Source organism: Mesoplodon densirostris, chromosome 7, assembly GCF_025265405.1.
Source record: "Mesoplodon densirostris isolate mMesDen1 chromosome 7, mMesDen1 primary haplotype, whole genome shotgun sequence".
NCBI classification, from domain to species: domain Eukaryota; kingdom Metazoa; phylum Chordata; class Mammalia; order Artiodactyla; family Ziphiidae; genus Mesoplodon; species Mesoplodon densirostris.
The window spans coordinates 46,644,214-46,663,554 of NC_082667.1; the positions used below are offsets into that span (position 1 = coordinate 46,644,214).

Here is a 19,341-nt window from a genome sequence, read left to right on the forward strand (position 1 = left end):
CAGCAAGTGACGCAAAGTACCTTCAGGCACTCCCATCACATTAACATTAAAATCAATTGTTTTAATAATCAAACATAGCAAAAATACAAAAGCAAATAGAAATTATATGTGCCACAGGCCTAGGTGTTGAAGATTTAAGGACACTCAAACTCCTGCCCACAGACAATATTTCTCATCACCTACAATTCACAGAACCCTGATTATGGTGCTACCATTTAAATCATTATATCATAACAGGTAGATGTGATTATTAAGACTATACTGAACAGCCTTCCACCTAATATCACAAATCCATGCAGTGAACAAGAAACTGAAACCTAAACAAACATACCTACAAGAGAGGACTTTCATTTTTAGTTGTCTCCTCTTAATTTATTGTCAATTTGTCTTTATTAACTCATTGAACATAAACTGGAATTATGTACCTAGTGTCATCCAGAATACAAAGGAAAATTAGACACAAAAACCGTCTAAAGGAACTTAAAATCTAGCCAGAAACATAAGGCAAGTAACTAAATAACAAACGTACATGCAGGAAATGCTGAAGGGTTTTAGAGAGTATAAATACTGTGCTGTGATATTGCAGAAAAAGGAAAAATGACTTCCAGCTGGGGAAAGCAAACCATGCTTCACAGAGGAGGTAGCAATTGAGATAGGTCTCATTTGAGGAATGAGTAGGATCTGAACATGAAAAGTGGAAGAAACGGGAAGGGGCACAGTTTGTTTTCAACAAATACTTACTTGCTACTGAATCTTTCACTGTCTTTTGGCATGGTACAAATAGCTATTACCACCTGCTTTTTAGCATTCTGTGAGGTAAGCTAACATCTTTTTTCCTTTGGCAGTGGTGGTGATAAGAAGGGGTTGTCATATTTTCTGCAAAGTCTGGGTGTTTCCTTTCCCATAGAGTTGCACACCCCAGGTAGCACCAGAAAAGGAAAACACCTTCATATGCTTTTACCGTAATTCTTTGAGAACAACTGGTCTTACCACGTTTGCTAAATTTGCTTTATTTAAAATGTTAATCTATATTTGTGCCTTAGTAATAAACCACGTTTAAGAAAACTACAGAAAAGAATATACCTAGTATATAACTTGATTTTCTTTTCAAGGGTTTTCTTCTACTTAACATTTAGGTGAAAATATAACACAATGGTTTTTAAAAAAATACTAAGTATAACTGCCAAAATAGTCTCGACAAAACCCATGCAAACTAAAGCTAAACACAGCTCTTAAGGAAGCAGAATCAATATTTTTGAAACGCAAGATCAACAATGCTTTAATACAGCTGTCAGAGCTAAAAGATCTGGAGCTAAACGCTCACTAACTGGGAATTCTTACTTGAGTCTGTAGTCCTCCACATAATCCACCTGGTTTTCAACTTCACATGTACAACCTCTACCCAGTATCACAAATCTGAACAATGAACAAGAAACCGTAGCTTAAACACACATACAAGAAAGCACTTTTATTTTCCTCCACCTAGTTTGAATATAGCATTAAAAAAGAATAGCTTGTAGGTCACAAAATGTACATTGTATATACCTACTATTAATAGGAAATACAAAACATACACATATATTTCATTTTAACATGTAAATTTGCAAAGTGTGCATGAAAAGAAGACTTTATTTTAACACTATTAAGTATCATTACATTTCAAAATTCTGTTCTGAGTTTTTATTTTTGACAAATGCTTTTCAACTTCTTTCTCGGGCTTTATAAAGGATATACTTATAAAGTATACTTATGAAGTATACTTATATACTTATTACTCCCATTTCAAAGACACTCCATGTTACCAATCTTCTCTTTAAAATAAAAATTGGAAACTTAGTTGAAAAGGAATTGAATACTTCAATATCATGTAGAAATGAATCTGGGGGACTTACAGTTCCACATGTGAGAACTTGGAAGTTACCACCCCCAACCTAACAATCAAAAAGCTGAACAAACTGAAAATCCAACAACTCTTCGTGGAGACAGGGCAAACCACTTCCCCCAACACTGGAGAAACAGACTAACAAATACAAGAGAGTCACAGCTTACCTCAGTAGAGACTCGGAGTAGAAACCATGGCGACCACTGCCAGAGTAGGAAAACCTGAACTGTAACTGACTGAACTGCAGGAGGCTCAGTGTGGACAAATTTGAGAGTTAAAAACACCAGTCATCAGGGGACCCTCACACTTCTGTGAGTTTTACCTCCAGGAGCTTAAATAGGTTCTCCCAATAAATATCAGAGAAAAATCTCCTGTGCTTCCAAGCAGGAAGAAGGGGAAAGGAACCATTTTCAAATAAGCCAGAGCACTCTGTTCTTAATAAGACCCACCCTCAGGGGAAACTAGTTAACTAGAGCCTAACCTGCTGGGGTATTATGAGAGCCTAATTGGTCTGGAATAACCCAACTCCAGCCTACTTTAGCCATCCTGCCCCACCTATGTGAGTTGAAAACAACTGAGAAACACCTGCAAAGTTCACAGTGCAGAGACGTAGGCTCACTAGAAGACTGAGACCAAACCATAGGACTATAAACTGCTTCCCTTCCTGCAATACCTCATCATCACGTTACTAAAGTCCTATTTACAGCAGTTCCCTTTTATCCAGTACACCATGTTCAACTCTCAAGAAGAATATTACAAAACATAACACAACATTGTAAATCAACTATACTCCAATAAAAATTAATTTTAAAAAAATTACAGGGCTTCCCTGGTGGTGCAGTGGTTGAGAGTCTGCCTGCTGATGCAGGGGATATGGGTTCGTGCCCCGGTCCGGGAAGATCCCACATGCCGCAGAGTGGCTGGGCCCGTGAGCCATGGCCGCTGAGCCTGCGCGTCCGGAGCCTGTGCTCCACAACGGGAGAGGCCACAACAGTGAGAGGCCCGCGTACCACAAAAAAAAAAAAAATTACAAAACATACTAAAAGGCAAAAAGCACAGCTGGAAGAAACAAAGCAAGCATCAGAACCAAACACAGATGTTGGAATTATCAAACCAGGAATTCAAAACAACCATGATTAATATGCTAAGGGCTCTAATGGACAAAGTAGACAGCAGGTAAAAACAGATGGGCAATGTAAGCAGAGAGATGGAAATCCTAAGAAAGAACCAACAAGAAATGCTAGAGATTTAAAAAACAAACAAACCCACACTGTAACAGAAATGAAGAATGCCTTTGATAGGCTTATTAGTAGATAGGACATGGCTGAGGAAAGAATCTCTGAGCTTGAGGATGTATCAGTAGAAACCTCCAAAAACTGAAAAGCAAAGAGAAGACTGAAAAAAAAAAAAAAACAACCAGAACAGAATATCCAAGGACTGTGGACAACCACAGAAGGCATAACATACACATAATGGGGATACCAGAAGGAGAAGAAAAAAAGAAACAGAGGAAATACCTGCAACAATGACTGAGAACTTCCCCAAATTAATGTCAGACACCAAATAATAAAATCAGTAAGCTCAGAGAAAATTAGGCAGGATAAATGCCCAAAACACTACACCTAGGCATATCATTTTCAAACTAGAGAAAATCAAAGATAAGTAAAAAAATCCTGAAAGAAGCCAAAGGAGAAAAATAATTTGTAGAACTAGCCTCCTTAATTATTTATGCTCCTTAATCTTCAACAGTAATGGTACTGTCTTCCAATACACATTTTTTTTGTTGTTTTAAGCATTACTTTTTCAATCTTTTACTTTACATACAGTGAAATTTAGTTTAAAGGGTTTTGAAAACTGCACAGAGTCGTGTACTACCACCCAGTATCATGATACAGAATAGTTCCATCACCAAAAATATTCTTTTGTTTTGTCCTTCTGTAATCAACTGCTCCTCCACCTTCAAACTCAGGCAACCAGTGATCTGTTCTCCCATCCCCTACAGTTTGGGCTTTTGCAGAATGTCATATAAATGGAATCATACAATGTTTAGACTCGTAGGGGTTCACTGAGCTTTATGAATGTGTAAATGTATGCCCACCAAATTTGGAAGTTGGCAGCCATTATTTCTTCAAATATTTTTTCTTCACAAATCTCTTTGTCTTCTCCTCTAGGACACTTACGACACAAATGTTAGACCTTTGCTATTGACCTTCAGGTCCTTAAGCTCTGTTCATTTTCTTCAGGCTTTCCTTATTGTTCAGATTGTACAATTACTATCGAGCTTTCTTCAGCTTTTCTTTCCTCTATGTTCACTCTGCTATTGAAATCATCTAATGAATATTTAGTTATTTTAACATTTAATATTAATATTTGAGTTATTTTAATTTTCTGTCCCCAAATTTCAATTTGGTTCTTTTTACAGTTTCTTTTTCTTGTCTGGGAACTTCAATCTTTCCATTCATTTCAAAAGTGCTTACACACTTTTACACAGGGTTACACAGTGTTTTACAGTGTTTACACAGGGTTATAATAGCTGCTCTGAGAACTTTTTATTATAATTCCAACATCGAAGTAATTGCAGAATTGGTACCTGTTGATCACTGTTTTCCTGACAATTGGTTATGATCTCCCTAGTTCTTGGTATGTCAAATACTTTTGGAGACTTGAGACTTGTATTTTGATACTCTTAATCATGTTAAAGACTCTTGGTCCTGTGTAGAACTGATTTGTTGTTGTTTTTATTGCTGTTTTGTCATTGTTGTAGGCAATCAACCCTGTTATGTTCCAACCACAAGTCCCAACCCACCGTCTGTGGGCTGTGGTTTCAATACCATTTTCAGTTTCCCAAGTCTTTTCAGTGCTATTCAGTCTCTCCCCATATGTGCCACCAAAGGGCAGTGGTCTGTGCTATAGTTGAGTTCTCAAAGCTTTAATGCTTCCTCAAATAAGTTCCACACGTGCTTAGCTCAGGAGTGAATTTCAGACTTCATACACAGATTTAGGTCATCTTTTTCTCTATCTCCTGCCTCTCCATGGTTTTCCCCGCAGTCTGTTTCCCATGTCCCTTTTCTCAATCCTCTGTCTACATTGGGTTTTTTGGTTCCCCATTCCGTCGCATGTTTCCTGCAATTACAACTGCCTCAGGGGTAAAGTGGCAAGGAAAAAAAGGAAGTGAAAAATAACAAATATTCTCTCCACACTCGTTGGACTACAGGAGTCCCTTTTTCCAGCTTCTCTGGTCAAAGAGGAAGATTATCTTTCAGTTATAAATGGCTGCATAGCGGCACTCCCACTACCGCCACCACCACTAGAGGAACAGCCTCATGATGGGGGCCTGCACTGCTGTACCACCAGCAGAATAAAACCAAAATATAAAACAAAAAGAAAATGCTGATTTTCTGCACAGTCTCCTTTATGCAGGGGTCCTCCTTTCCAGTTCTCTGACCATACACAGAGGAGGAGGGGTTTTCTCTTAGAGCTTTTTCTGCCTGGATCCATTGTGGGGATCAAGAATAGGGGAGTCCCTAGAGTCCAAGCCAGGAGATAAAGGATGGTAGGTGGAAGGGAAAAGGAAACTCACTGCTATCAGTCACATGTCCAGTTTTGACCTCCTTCCCTAAACCTCCTGTGATTACTCTTTATAGAGATCTCAGATAGTTGCTTTGTGTATTCTTTTCAGAGTTTTTAGTTGTAATCAGTAGGAGAGATAGGCTGTGTTTCCTCCATCTTAGCAGAACCAGAACCACAAAATTTCCAGAAATAAAACCCTAACATTTATAGTCAATTGATTTGTGACAAAGGTGTCAAAGCAATTCAACAGGCAAAGAAGAGTTCTTTCAACAAATACTGCTGGGACAATTGGATATCCATATGCAAAATAAGTAGATGAAACTTTGCCTCACACTGTATGCAAAAGCCAACTCAAAACGGATCGCAGATCTAAATGCAAAACCAAAGATTATAAAACTTTTAGAAGAAAACACAGGAGAAAATCTTTGTGACCCTGGGTTAGGTTAGAAAAGATTTCTTGGATATGATACAAAAAAAAAAAAAAAAAAAAAAAGAATGAACTGAACTTCATCAAAATTTAGAACTTTTCAAAGAGCACTACTTAGAAAGATGGGCCACAGGCTGAGAAAAAGTATTTTCAGGTCATATATTTAATGAGAGATTTGTATCCAGATTTTTTTTTTTAAATCACCTCCTACAACTCAACAGTGAGAAACAAACAATATAAAACTGGACAAAAGATTTTAACAGACATTTCATCAATGATATACAAATGACTAATAAGCACATGAAAAGATACCCAACATCATTAGTCAACAGGGAAATGTAAATTACAACCACAATAAGATACTGCAACATAATTCTAGAATGGCTATAATCAAAAAGACTGATAATACCAAATGTTGGCAAAGATGTTGACAAAGTGGCCTCCTGTCCTTTGCCACTGGGAATGTAAAATGATACAGCCACTTTTTCTTTAAAAGTTACTCATATGACCTAGCAATTCCACTCTTAGGTATCAACCCAAGAGACATTAAAACATATGTCAACACAAAGACTTCTATGCAAATGCTCACAGAAGTATTATTCATAATAGCCCCAAACTGGAAACTATCCAAATGTTCGTTAACTGGTTAACAGATCAACAAAATATTATCCATACAGGAGAATACTATTCAGTCATGAAAAGGGGAAAAAAACCTGATATGGAGGAAACTCAAAAACATGCTAAGTGAAAGAAGTCAGAAATGAAAGAGTACATACTGTATAATTCCATACATATGAAAATTTCAGAAAAAGCAAATCTATAGATTGTGCTATAATAAAGAATATATCTGTACTTTGTTCCCAGTTCCTGGTACACAGCTTGAAACATCCTTGGAATTTCCTGAGTGACAGGAGTGTCTGTTATGCTAATGAAGTGATTCATAGTGTTAGGATCAGGGCTGACCACCAGAAAGACCAACCACATCATTTAACACAAATCCTCTCTTTTCTGATCTGCCATATCCCTACTGAACCACCACAAACAATACTTGTCTCTACATAGCAAACTCATCTATTGAGAACACAGCCAAGAGTCAACAAAGAAAGGAAAAAAGATGTACAAACAAAATGGTAAAACTTATATTTGGACACACGTATGTGTAAAAAATTGAATTTCTTTGGAAATTCAAAATGTTTAAATTACTTGCTGCTGAACTCACCCCAATACTACACACAAAATTCCTGTGGTATGCTTTGTACAAAGAAACATTTTCTGTATGTCTAAAGACTTTATTTTTAAAAGAGGGCCTGCATTTTTAATGCTCTCAACCACATTTAGCTATATAACCAAAGTAGGCAAGTTTCAGTTCAGTGGGGAGGTAGTTGGAACTGGCCTTACCCATGTGGAAATAATTGCTTTCCTGGCCTAAAGCTCTTCCTATTAGGATCAAAACAAACTGATGTTATCTTAAGAACCCTTCCAATTTTTGAAAAATAAAACCTAAGTGTTCCATAGTTCCAGATATTATCCAGATAATGTTTGTTTTGTTTAAGGACAAAATTATGGCACATTTATTTTTGTATTTAAATCAAAAGCAGAGTTATTATTATGAAGAAATTAAGGGCATTTTGAAAGATAATTATCTCAGTATAGAAAGGCACATACTAAATTGGTATAGACAAGGCCACCAAGCTTAAACACTGTGATCTGATGTTTTTAAAACCTTACTTTGGCCCTTGGCCTTCTTTACACCAGAATTTTCCAAATAAACTGTTCACCAAGAATATGAAATAATGCCACAGCACATAACATGATGAGCCATTTAAAGTAGATTTAGTAACAAAGACAAAATATTCCAGGAAGGATAAAATATAAATTCTGAAGCTCGATGTTTTACAATGCCACTGGCATGGATTCTAAATTTTCTAAGCACCTGCCAAAATATAACATGTTGTTTTGTTTCATGGAATTGGAAAACTGAAAAAAAAAATATGAAGATGTTACTTAGACCAGTCTTCTGCCTCTGGCAGTATCTATACCATCCAGATTGATGGCTAATAAGAAATACAACTTTTTAAAAATGAGCAAGATAGCAGACCTACAACCTCCTTGAAGGCTCTTAATGTCTCGCCACCTTGAAGTCATGACCAGTGGCTCCAGTTATCTCAAACTTTCTGTCCTGCAATCAAAACTCATTTCTTCCCACCTCATCAGAGATAGGTTTGGGACTTCTTTGTATATACCTTGCTTGTTATAAATACTCCCTAGGCCTTAACCTTTCTCTAGATCCTTTTCCATAATTATTTCATTTCTCCTTCTCAGGATGTTATCCATTTTCCCCATTTGTGTTTTTTTGGGTTTTTTTTTAAGCTATATTCTACTTGCTTCTTGAAAGGAAAAACATCATAATAACTTTTCTAGGCTAAATTCTAATAGATTACAGTCATCTGTCAATATCCTTGGGGGATTGGTTCCAGAACCACCACAAATACCAAAATCTACAGATGCTCAAGTTCCTTAAATAAAATGGCCCTAGTACAGTCAGCCCTACATATATGTGGATGCAGAAACCATGGATACTGAGGTCCAACTGTATTGGTATGGTTTATCAACATGTTTAGAATGAGGAAATCACTCCCAGAACAAAACAATAAACTTGCAAACATTATTTGTGAACACTCTAAAGTGGTCAGAATTCTTTTTTTTTTTTCCCTTAGTGATATGGGGATATGAGAGGAAACTAGTCAAGTTAACAAAGAGTATATTTCAATGGCAATAGACATGTGTAAAGTATCTTAATATTTTCTTCCTGATAAAATACAATACATAAATCAGAGGTCTTATCACAGAAGAGATAATCCAATTTTCCTTGACAGGATCAACTGAGCCTTGGTCTGCATTTCTGGGAGGTCAGTGTCTAGTCATTCTCAATGGGACTTTTGCCCAGCTAAGACTTGGAATTATCTTGGAATTATCTAAATTTTCACTACATAATGACTTTACTCTGTTTTTTTAATAGAATTCTTATGTCTATTTGTATATGTCAGTTTTTCTACCATTACACTTCCCCTTGCTATATTTATTCTACGTATAGAAACAAAATCATGATCAACAGAATTTGAGTAGTGCACTTAAAGTCTCTAACTAAACATACTGTGTATTACTGAGCTACTGGCACTAGACAGCAGAGGGCACTGGTAATGTATGCTGACCCAAATATCTTGAGTCCCATAGGATCATTTAAAAGTACCAGTAACATTGCTATTAGCATAGCTATGGACCCAAAATATTTTGTCTTTCATTACCAACTGTTAGTTCACACTCTGTTATAAATAACCACAAGCCAGAGATGCCCATATACTCACTCCAATATAGAAAATACTTCATCAGGGCCTCCCTGGTGGCGCAGTGGTTAAGAGTCCGCCTGCCGATGCAGGGGATACGGGTTTGTGCCCCGGTCTGGGAGGATCCCATATGCCGCGGAGCGGCTGGGCCCGTGAGCCATGGCCGCTGGGCCTGCGCATCCGGAGCCTGTGCTCCGCGCAACAGGAGAGGCCACAACAGTGAGAGGCCCGCATACCGCAAAAAAGAAAAAAAAAAAAAAAAAGAAAAAAAGAAAATACCTCATCATATTTAATTAAATAACAAATAGCTATCATTTAATACAGGCTAAATCCTAACAGGCTTATTTTGTGTTATTATGCTAGCTGCTTTATAAATTTATTTCTCACAGAGTAATGTATGAAGTGGATGCTTTTATTCCTAATTAAAGAAGCCAATGCTGTATGGCAAGGTCCTAAGTGGCAGGTTCATAGACTCAGCCACTCCTGAGAGCTTAAACCAAATTAGTCTTATTTACAGTTAAAACCCAGCACTTAGCATAGTGCCTGGCACTCAATTAATATTTAGGGAAGGAAGCGGGGAAGGGACTCTAGATCTGATAACAGTGCCACGTGTCACATCTGCCTTTAAGATGCTCTTAATAAGTATTTGCTCATTTGATTAGATTTTACAAGCCACTAGTTACTGGCATAGTACTAGGCACTAGGCCTCAGAGACTTCACTATAAGAAATACTAATACTTTGTTTATTAAAGACATATATTTCCTCAGGTGGTATTAAAAGAGAAATAGTGTAAAAAATTTAATTGAGAAAAAAACAGATACAATTTTAAAAATATAAATAAAAGTTTACTTCTAGGTTTCCTTATATAAAGAGTTTACATTCAAAAAAAAAGAAAATACTTGGTTTAAGTATCATATTAAACTGATTTTTTTTTTTTTTTTTTTTTTTTTTTTTGCGGTACGCGGGCCTCTCACTGTTGTGGCCTCCCCAGTTGCAGAGCACAGGCTCCGGAACCGCAGGCTCAGTGGCCATGGCTCACGGGCCCAGCCGCTCCGTGGCATGTGGGATCTTCCCGGACCGGGGCACGAACCCGTATCCCCTGCATCGGCAGGCGGACTCTCAACCACTGCGCCACCAGGGAAGCCCTGAATGTAATTTTTAACATAATTTCAACAGTGTTAGAGATATATCTAATATCTTAATAGCCAATTAACTTTGTGACTAAGAGTAAATATTATATATGTAAATTTCATAGACTTCAAGTATTCCTTAATTCATGAAAAAAGTTGTTAAAAATTATATCATTGTATTATGAACTTCATGATTTGGGGATAATATAGCCCTACTATTTTTATATATATACATAAATCTACAAAGATATTTATGATTATACTTATCTTAAACCAAGGGCCTCACTGCAGCAATCACAAAAATGAAATATTCTTTATGACTTATTTAAAAAGCATGCTCTAGAAAGGCAAAAAAAGGTTTCCATTCTAATAAAACATACAGAATACCTAATACCATGCAGTAACATAAAACAAAAGTAAATACTGTGTCTAATCCCACATCCATCTTTCCAAAACATCAACAAACCATGCTACCGTGTTCTACTTTATATATAAAAATCTTTAAATACACCTCAGATTTTTTTGTTATTTCTTTATCTGTTTTGTCTAACTCAAATTGTACATTCCCTGAGTTCACAGAAGACGTAAGATTGAAAAATACTTCTCTAAAACAGTAATTTACAATAGTGGGTAAGCATTAAAACTCAGTAGATGTTTTAATAAATACAGATACTGGAGCCCTAGGCTAGACCTAATGGACAAAGTCTTTGGGGATGGAGCCCACGCACCTATAGTTTACAGAGCTCCATGGGCAATTCTCATGCACAGTCAAGGCTGAGAACCACAAAAAAGAAAGGCTATACAGAGCTGCCTAGAAGCAGAAAATGTTAAAGCTGAATAGGGCTTCCCTGGTGGCGCAGTAGTTGAGAATCTGCCTGCCACTTCAGGGGACACGGGTTCGACCCTTGGTCTGGGAAGATCCCACATGCCACGGAGCAACTAGGCCCGTGAGCCACAACTACTGAGCCTGCGCGTCTGGAACTTGTGCTCCGCAACAAGAGAGGCCGCGACAGTGAGAGGCCCGCACACTGCGATGAGGAGTGGCCCCCGCTTGCTGCAAATAGAGAAAGCCCACACACCGAAACGAAGACCCAACACGGCCAAAAATAACTAAATAAAATAAATAAATAAAATTTTTTTAAAAGCTGAATAGGACCTTAAAGATCATTTAATCAACTCATTTTCCAAAGTATGAATTTGAAATCGTGAGATGCTAAGTAAATTGTCCAAGATCACATAGCTAGCTATTAATGCCAGGAAGAGAACCAGGTCTACTGGCAGGCAGACTAGTGCTCTTTACATCACACAAGGCTGCCTTCTCCACTTGGGAAGAAGAAATGGTATTCATTCTTGATTATACCACTAGATTAAACAGCATCATAGCATCCATATAGCAAATTCTCAGGGAAATGTGATTTAAAAAAAAAATACTATCTCCTTTGGAAAAAATGGTGATAAAAGGATCTAAACTGGAAAGTTGTTTTGAGGTATAAACGAGCTGAATAATTATAAAGTGCCTGGAAAAGGCACTCAACAAATGTTACTCCCTTTCAACACCACAACCTCCTCCCCCTTCCTTTGTGATTCTACATCAAGATATCTCTCCCAGCTCTCAACTAAGTCCCTTTTTATATTGTTTCTCCTAATTGGCAATGCCCTTTGACCTCTTCTTCAATGATGCTCATAAATTTCTCCAAGGCTCAGTTTAAGATGTGCCTTCTAAGAAATCTTCTGAACTAACTTACCCTATTCTAATTATTGTTTCGTCCTTCATTATCTAAATTGCTTATACTTTTAAATCATATACTTGCTTATACCTTCTTTTGAAGCTCTGTAATTGTAATTACTTCCTAGTTGCTTTGTACATTTTTATTTTCTTCCATAATTAGAATATAAGCTATCAGTGGACTAGAATATAAGCTCCCCAAAGACAAGGATATTGGTCTGTTTTGTTTACTGATAGATCACAGGCACCTAAGACAATGTCAGGAACATAGAAGGTGCTCAATAAATACTTGTGGTGACTGAACAAACAGGCAAAGATTATTTTTTCTTCTATTCATGAATCTCTCCAACATAAAGACACAGATATGAAACATTAAATATTCTGAAAAAAATGAAGATAGATATGCTTGTACTTTAGAAAATTCACAGAATTTTTTAAAATTAATAAAGCTATAATAGATGAATCAACTCACTGGCTACAAGAAATCATTTAGCTTCTTCATTACATACTCTCAGTGATTCAGTGGATATACAGTGGCAGCTGATACACAGAAGGTAAAGGCTTTAGTTAAGACCTAGAGTTTGAAATCTCCTGCCTATGGTAAAGAACTGCTTAACTTTGTTCTCTTTTAAAATTCTGAATTAAGAAGACTCTAATGAAAAAACACGAATTTCTGGATTACTCAGGTTTCAAGTTATATAAAATAACAGTACATAATTTTTCCAATACATAAATTTAAGAGAGCAACTTTATCTTTTTTAACAAACAACTTGTTTCACCCTATACATAAGTACCTGGAAGGCTGAAAACAGGATTGTATCTTTCTTGAAAATATTTTAAAAGTACAATTTTTGAGCCAAGCACATTCAATAACTATTTTTGATAGTGATAATCTTACAAGTTAGCCTTCCCAAATAAGGAAATACATTAACTCTGCCCAATATTACATTAACAACCTAAATGGGAAAAGAATTTGAAAAAGAACAGATACATGTATATGTATAACTGAATCACTTTGCTGTACACCTGAAACTAACACATCGTTAATCAACTATACTCCAATGTAAAATAAAAAGTTAAAAAATAAAAAAAATTTAATTTAAATTTTAAAAAATTCTGCCCCCCCAAAATTACCTGCATTTTAGCTTATGTAATTTAATCAAAATAAAAAAATCCAGCTACCCTATATATAGGACTGTACAAAGAATACATCAACATGGTTAGGCATTCAGTGACAAAACAGAATTGTGAAGGGTCAATATTTTTTTCTATGCATTTTAAGCCATATACCTCTACACATATGAAAAGATATCAGTGATAATCAGAATGCATTAAAAAACATGACTGATTACATAATCTCAGAGGTCTTAGCTACTATGCTGTTGCTATTTTTCAACTGTCCAACTATAGGACAACTGAATGATTAGAAAACTCTAGTCTAAGTAAGTGAATTACATTGAGGGAGATTATATTGTATAGTGGAATGAATGGGCTTTGGAGTCAGACTGGGGTTCATATCCCAAGTCTTTCATCTCCTACCTGTTTGATCACAGGCAAACTGTTTAACTTCTCTGAGACTCAGTTTATTTATAAAATGGACATAATAATTTCTCCCTTGCAGAGTTATGATGAAGATTTTAAAAGATAGTTATCACTCCTTTGCTTAAATCCTCCAATGATTCATTATAACTTATAAAATAAATTTCAAACTCCTTCAAAAACTACGTTCTTCCTTTCAGAGAAAGGAACCATGTTTTCTGATCTCAACATTTCTTAATATATGCAAGCAGAAGTGTCCAATAGGTAGACAAAATATAGGCTTAAAGCAGGAACACAAAGAAGGGAAGACAACAGACAAGCAATGTTCAGCATCATCAAGCATCCAGACCACAAATTTACTCAAAGACTGCTATCTTTGTGATTTGGATATACCAGTCTTTATTCCTCCTACCTAATATCACTGTCATGGGGTTACTTATTAATCCCTGCTTAACAGATATTTTCGCAGTAATGAGCTAAAACAATTTTTCAAATACCCTAGGACAAGTAAACTCCTTACCATTCTCCTCCCTTAGGATGTCACAAGTTTTCTAATATTACAAATATGGTGATTTCAGCTTCTGTTTTAAGTAGTCCATTAAATTGTTAACCTTTTCGTTTATCTCCTACTTCTAAAGTAATTCTTTATTATTGGCCAGACACTAAAATTTAGCACGTTCCAAGTGTAAGCTGGACTCTAGTTACTTACTTCCAGGCTCAACCTTAACTCTCTTTCAGGCTTTTCTCCCACGTATTGATGCCACTGTTTCCTCCACCAGAGAGTTAGCTCCTCTAAAGGTGGGAACCATATTACATCATCTATTCCCATAGCACTTAGCCTACCATCTCCAAAAAATCTATGCCACTTGCATTTACACGTATTCAATAATTTCTTTGTTTTGTTTTGTCTTAATTCTCTATTTCCTAAAAGTCAAATAACTAAAACTAATTTGTGGTCTATCCTAGCTACCATTTACTGAATACTTCCCTATGTATCACTCTGTATTTTTTTGTTTTGTTTTGTTTTTTGGTACGCGGGCCTCTCAATGTTGTGGCCTCTCCCGTTGCGAGCACAGGCTCCGGACGCGCAGGCTCAGCGGCCATGGCTCACGGGCCTAGCCGCTCCACGGCATGTGGGATCCTCCCGGACCGGGGCACGAACCCATGTCCCCTGCATCAGCAGGCGGACTCTCAACCACTGTGCCACCAGGGAAGCCCTGTATTTTTTTTAATCTACAAAATATCATCATATTTTATCCACTCTCAAATATCATAGACTTAATTTTAGAGGTGTTAAAACGTGAAAAATAGTAAATGGTGACTATGAGGTGCCACTGATTAGAAGACATATTCCATTTTCAGAGATCGTAAAACACAAGGAAAAAATGTACAAGAGAGTGCTTATAAACTTTGTCCTACATTACCTGTTAAACAGGTTAGTTACCTGTTGCAATCCCCAGTAATTGGGGGAGAAATGGACCCAAAGCCAGCTGCTTTAACTACTTCCTCTCCATTAAGTAAAATATGTACATATGCAATGTGTTGATATGCTCAGAAGATTACTTGCAAAACTGTCTTGCATACATTTATTTCCCCAAACTTTTTATAAAAGAAGATAAAGTTCAAAAGTTCACTGACCACCTCCATGAAAAATTTCATAGTAATAACTAAAATCTAAAATTCACTTTGACACATTTTAGGCAAATAAATATGTCTGACTTTATTAATGGGAATGTTTTCTTCTCTCAAAATGGCACCACATACCGTAGTATGTTGAGAATACAAAGAGATGAATTAAGTATTTTTCATAGACAAAATATATATTACAAATTAATATCAAAGAAATTTGCCAATATATGTACAATTAAACATTTAAAGACATATAATTTCACAATGACTGTGCATTTTCACCTAACAAGCAGATATATTGACTGATAAATTTTATAATCACACAATAATACAGTTTCAAGTGTTTAGGGTATTGAATTATATATATATTACATTAAATAACACAGAACTTGATTCCAGAATAAAAAGCACTGTATTTTATCCATAAATATTTGCTAGTAGGATAGAAAAGGGAACATGGCAATATGACATTATATTCAACCTCAACCTAAGGATATCTTAGTAAGGGAGTGAATAAAGAAAAAGCAGACAGAGTGGTAATTAGGCCAGTAATAATCTGGTAATGAAAATTTATTTCAGGTAGTAGATTTTTTTTTTTTAAGAATTGGCAGGAATATTTAGAAAAGTCTAAACTTAGACTGTATCATCATTGAGCCTCAACTATAAGAAAGAACAGAACAGACTAAATTCCATTTCTCTCCCTCCCTTTGTCCTTCCTTCTGTGATAAATATCAACATTTCAGATTATTTTATGCTAGGAAAGAAGTATCACATCTGTAGAACATAAAATAGGAAGAAAGAAAGAAGTATGGGATTATGTTCAATAAATATATATATATATTTGCAGAAGTTATTATTAAATGTCATTTTCTTTTAAGAGTGAAAACAATTGGTAACCAAAGATTAAAAGGCTCAGAAATTTATATTCAACCCAAGATCTGGTTCTAACATGACTTAACTGAAATAGATTTGTAGATGAGATTTACTCAATACTTTGTACATCAGGTATTCTCAATTTGTTAAAAAAGTATACTATGAATTAAGAATTAATAATTGTATCAAAATTCTCATCTTACTTCTCCATTTCTCAACGTTGTGATGGTTCCTCTTGCTACACCCATTCTAAATAGTGTTTCTGTGGCCTGTGAATGTAAAAAAAGCAAAAATATATCATCTATAATCTGTATTCAACTGTACATTCCAACCCCAAAATGCAAAACATTCAACACTATTACATTTTTAGGAACTTCTAGAGAAGCATCAATAAGGCACAATAAGCTCTACATTATACTCCAGAAATATCATTTTCAGAACATTTTAATGCTATAAAGAGCCCAAACTAAAATATTTCAAAAGTTATTTAGATCTGCTATTATCACTCAATGCCTATAGTTTCAAATTAGCACACTTAAATAAATTTAAAACTTAGTTTGGTTAACAAAGATTAAATAAAAATTTAGTACTTGAATTCAATTCAGAAATTATCATTTATTCTGATTTTTAGTCTCCATCTGATTTCAGATGACTTGACTGGTACTGAAATACTGACAGAAGATGAAGTAATTCAGTGATGTCATATATTAAATAACACCTGAAAAGACTTAATGCTTTCTATACACTAACAATGAACAATCCTAAAAGGAACCTAAGAATTTTGTTTATAATTGCACCAAAAAAAAAAAAATAATTAAAATAAAAGACAGGAATAAATTTAACCAAAGAAGCAAAAGGCTTGTTCATTGAAAACGATAAAACACTGCTGAAAGAGATCTAAAAACATATAAATAAATGGAAAGACATCCTGTGTTCATGAAGTGGAAGATGTAATATTGTTAAGATGTCAATACTATCCAAAATGATCTATAGAGTCAATGCTATTCCTACCAAAATCCCAATGACTTCTTTACAGAAATACAAAAATCCATCCTAAAATTCATATGGAACCCAAAAGACCCCAAATAGCCAAAATAATTTTGAAGAAGAGGAACAAAGTTGGAGGACTCACACCTTCTGATTTCAAAACTTACTTTAAAGCTACAGTAATCATAAAGATATGTCATAAAGACAGACATATAGGCCAATGAAATAGGAGAGAGCCTGAAATAAACCCTTGTATATGGTCTAATGATATTCTATAAAGGTACCGAAACCATTCTGTGGAGAAAGGACAGTCTTCTTAACAAATGATGCTGGGAAAATACCTGCAAAAGTATGAAGCTGAACCCTTACCTTATACCATACACAAAAATTAACTCAAAAGAGATCAAAGACTAAATGTAAGAGTTAAAACTATAAAACTCTTAGAAGAAAACACATTGTTTTCTATTCATGATTCGGTATCTGATGAGGACCTGCTTCCTGGTTACTATAGATGATTTTACATGACTATCTTGTTTGTATCCTGACATGGCAGAGAACAAAGAGAAGCAAGCTCTCTCTGCACTCTTACAAGGGAACTAATCCCATTCATAAGGGCTCCTCGTCTAATCCTAATTACCTCCCAAAGGCCCTACCTCCTAATACCATAACACTGGGGGGAGAGGGTTTTGACATGAATTTGGGGGAACACAAATATTCAGTCCATAACAGGAGTATTCCAGTCAGAATGGGCAGTAAGTACAAAGACCAGTAGGTAGGATCATGTTTGGTATGTTCAAAGACAAGTAAGATGGCACATGAGGCTGAAAGAAAAAGATTACATGAGAGTCTGATTGATAAAAGAGAAGATGCAAGTTCCTCTGTTCAATATGTCTTTTATTTTTCCATCTGGTATAAGAGGAATGCATTTCCAACCTTTATTAATCGAAAATATAATTCAAAGCATGCTCTACTAAACAAATTTTTAAGAATTAGTATATGAACAACAAAAAAAGAGAGAATTTAAATGTAAAAAGTGAATGCACATCTAAAGAAATGCAGAGTGAAGGAGGGATAAGAAACTAGAGGAAACTGTAAGGAAACTGATGTATGTGTACAAAATCAGTGTTATCAGTGTAACATAAATAGCAGTGTAAACATATTAATTTAGTTATAAGGAAGCAAATATCAGAAGAAGTAAGGAAAAAGTTACAAGTAGCTGCCTCTGGGTTGTGGGACTCAGGCAGTGGAACAAGTAAATAAGAATACTACTCTTTTTCTACTAGTTTGCAGCATACTATTTGACGGTTTAAACTACTTGTAAATCCTTGATCAAAACTTTTTTTTTAACTTTTAAAGGAATCCCTAGTATCCAGTTTTGCAAAGAGGTCAAATACTTTACAATTTTAATAGAGTGGTGTATGTAAGAACATAGTTGAGGACTGAATAAGAGGGTATAAAGTCAGTGTGTTAAGAGTCAACTCTTGCAAAAAGTTTCACAATAAAAGTGAGGAATGAGACTGAGCTGTTGCCAGAAAGAGCAGAGTTGAGAGAAAATTGACAACAGGATATTTTGAGGATAAAAGACTTAGACAAGTTTTTAATGGCTTAGTAGAAGTAGTCAGTAAGATGGAAGAAGTTACAGACACAATAAGGATAATGGATCCTGACTGAAGGGCATTCCTGCAGAAGACGGTTAAGAGCACAGAGCAATCTGTTAGCTACGTTACATGGGAGATGGTCCAGATATAGGTAAATGCTTTCCTTCCCTCTCCCTTTCCCTCTCTGAATTAGGAAACAGGATTAGAAGAAGGAGGGGTGTGGGGTTGGTGTTTGATATCTACATGCTGTTAGAAAACTAAAAAAACTTTTAGGACAAACACTGCTGAATTTGTGATTGCAGCACAACATGAATATGATTCCAATGCATAATTCACAGAGAGTTAAAATAGGCCAGTAATGGGGAGGAAGAAAGGTTATTCATACATGCAAACAAAAACAAGCAGTAAATGAATGACTTTGCTATGACAGAATTTTACTAAAGCATATACAACTAGATGTTGAAAGAATTATTTACAGAAATCTTTATTAAAGGAAAAGAATTTCTCACCACTGATAAACCGCATTTTTTTCTATTCTTAATGATAGGTACATTAAATTACATCTTCCATCTTCCTGTTTCTTTTTAAACCTTATTTAATCTAGTAATGTGATTAAGAGTCCTCAGCTAGGTCAG

The 19,341-nt window shown here is 35.6% G+C and overlaps 1 protein-coding gene across 1 annotated transcript in view; it reads right to left on the reverse strand.

Moving 5' to 3' along the window:
- TMEM135 (transmembrane protein 135) overlaps positions 1-19,341 on the reverse strand; it is a 242,397-nt gene that overhangs the window by 125,314 nt on the left and 97,742 nt on the right. Inside the window, exon 5 of the mRNA XM_060104976.1 lies at positions 16,325-16,390. Within this exon, the coding sequence (XP_059960959.1) occupies positions 16,325-16,390 (66 nt within the window). The remainder of the gene's footprint in view (positions 1-16,324; positions 16,391-19,341) is intronic.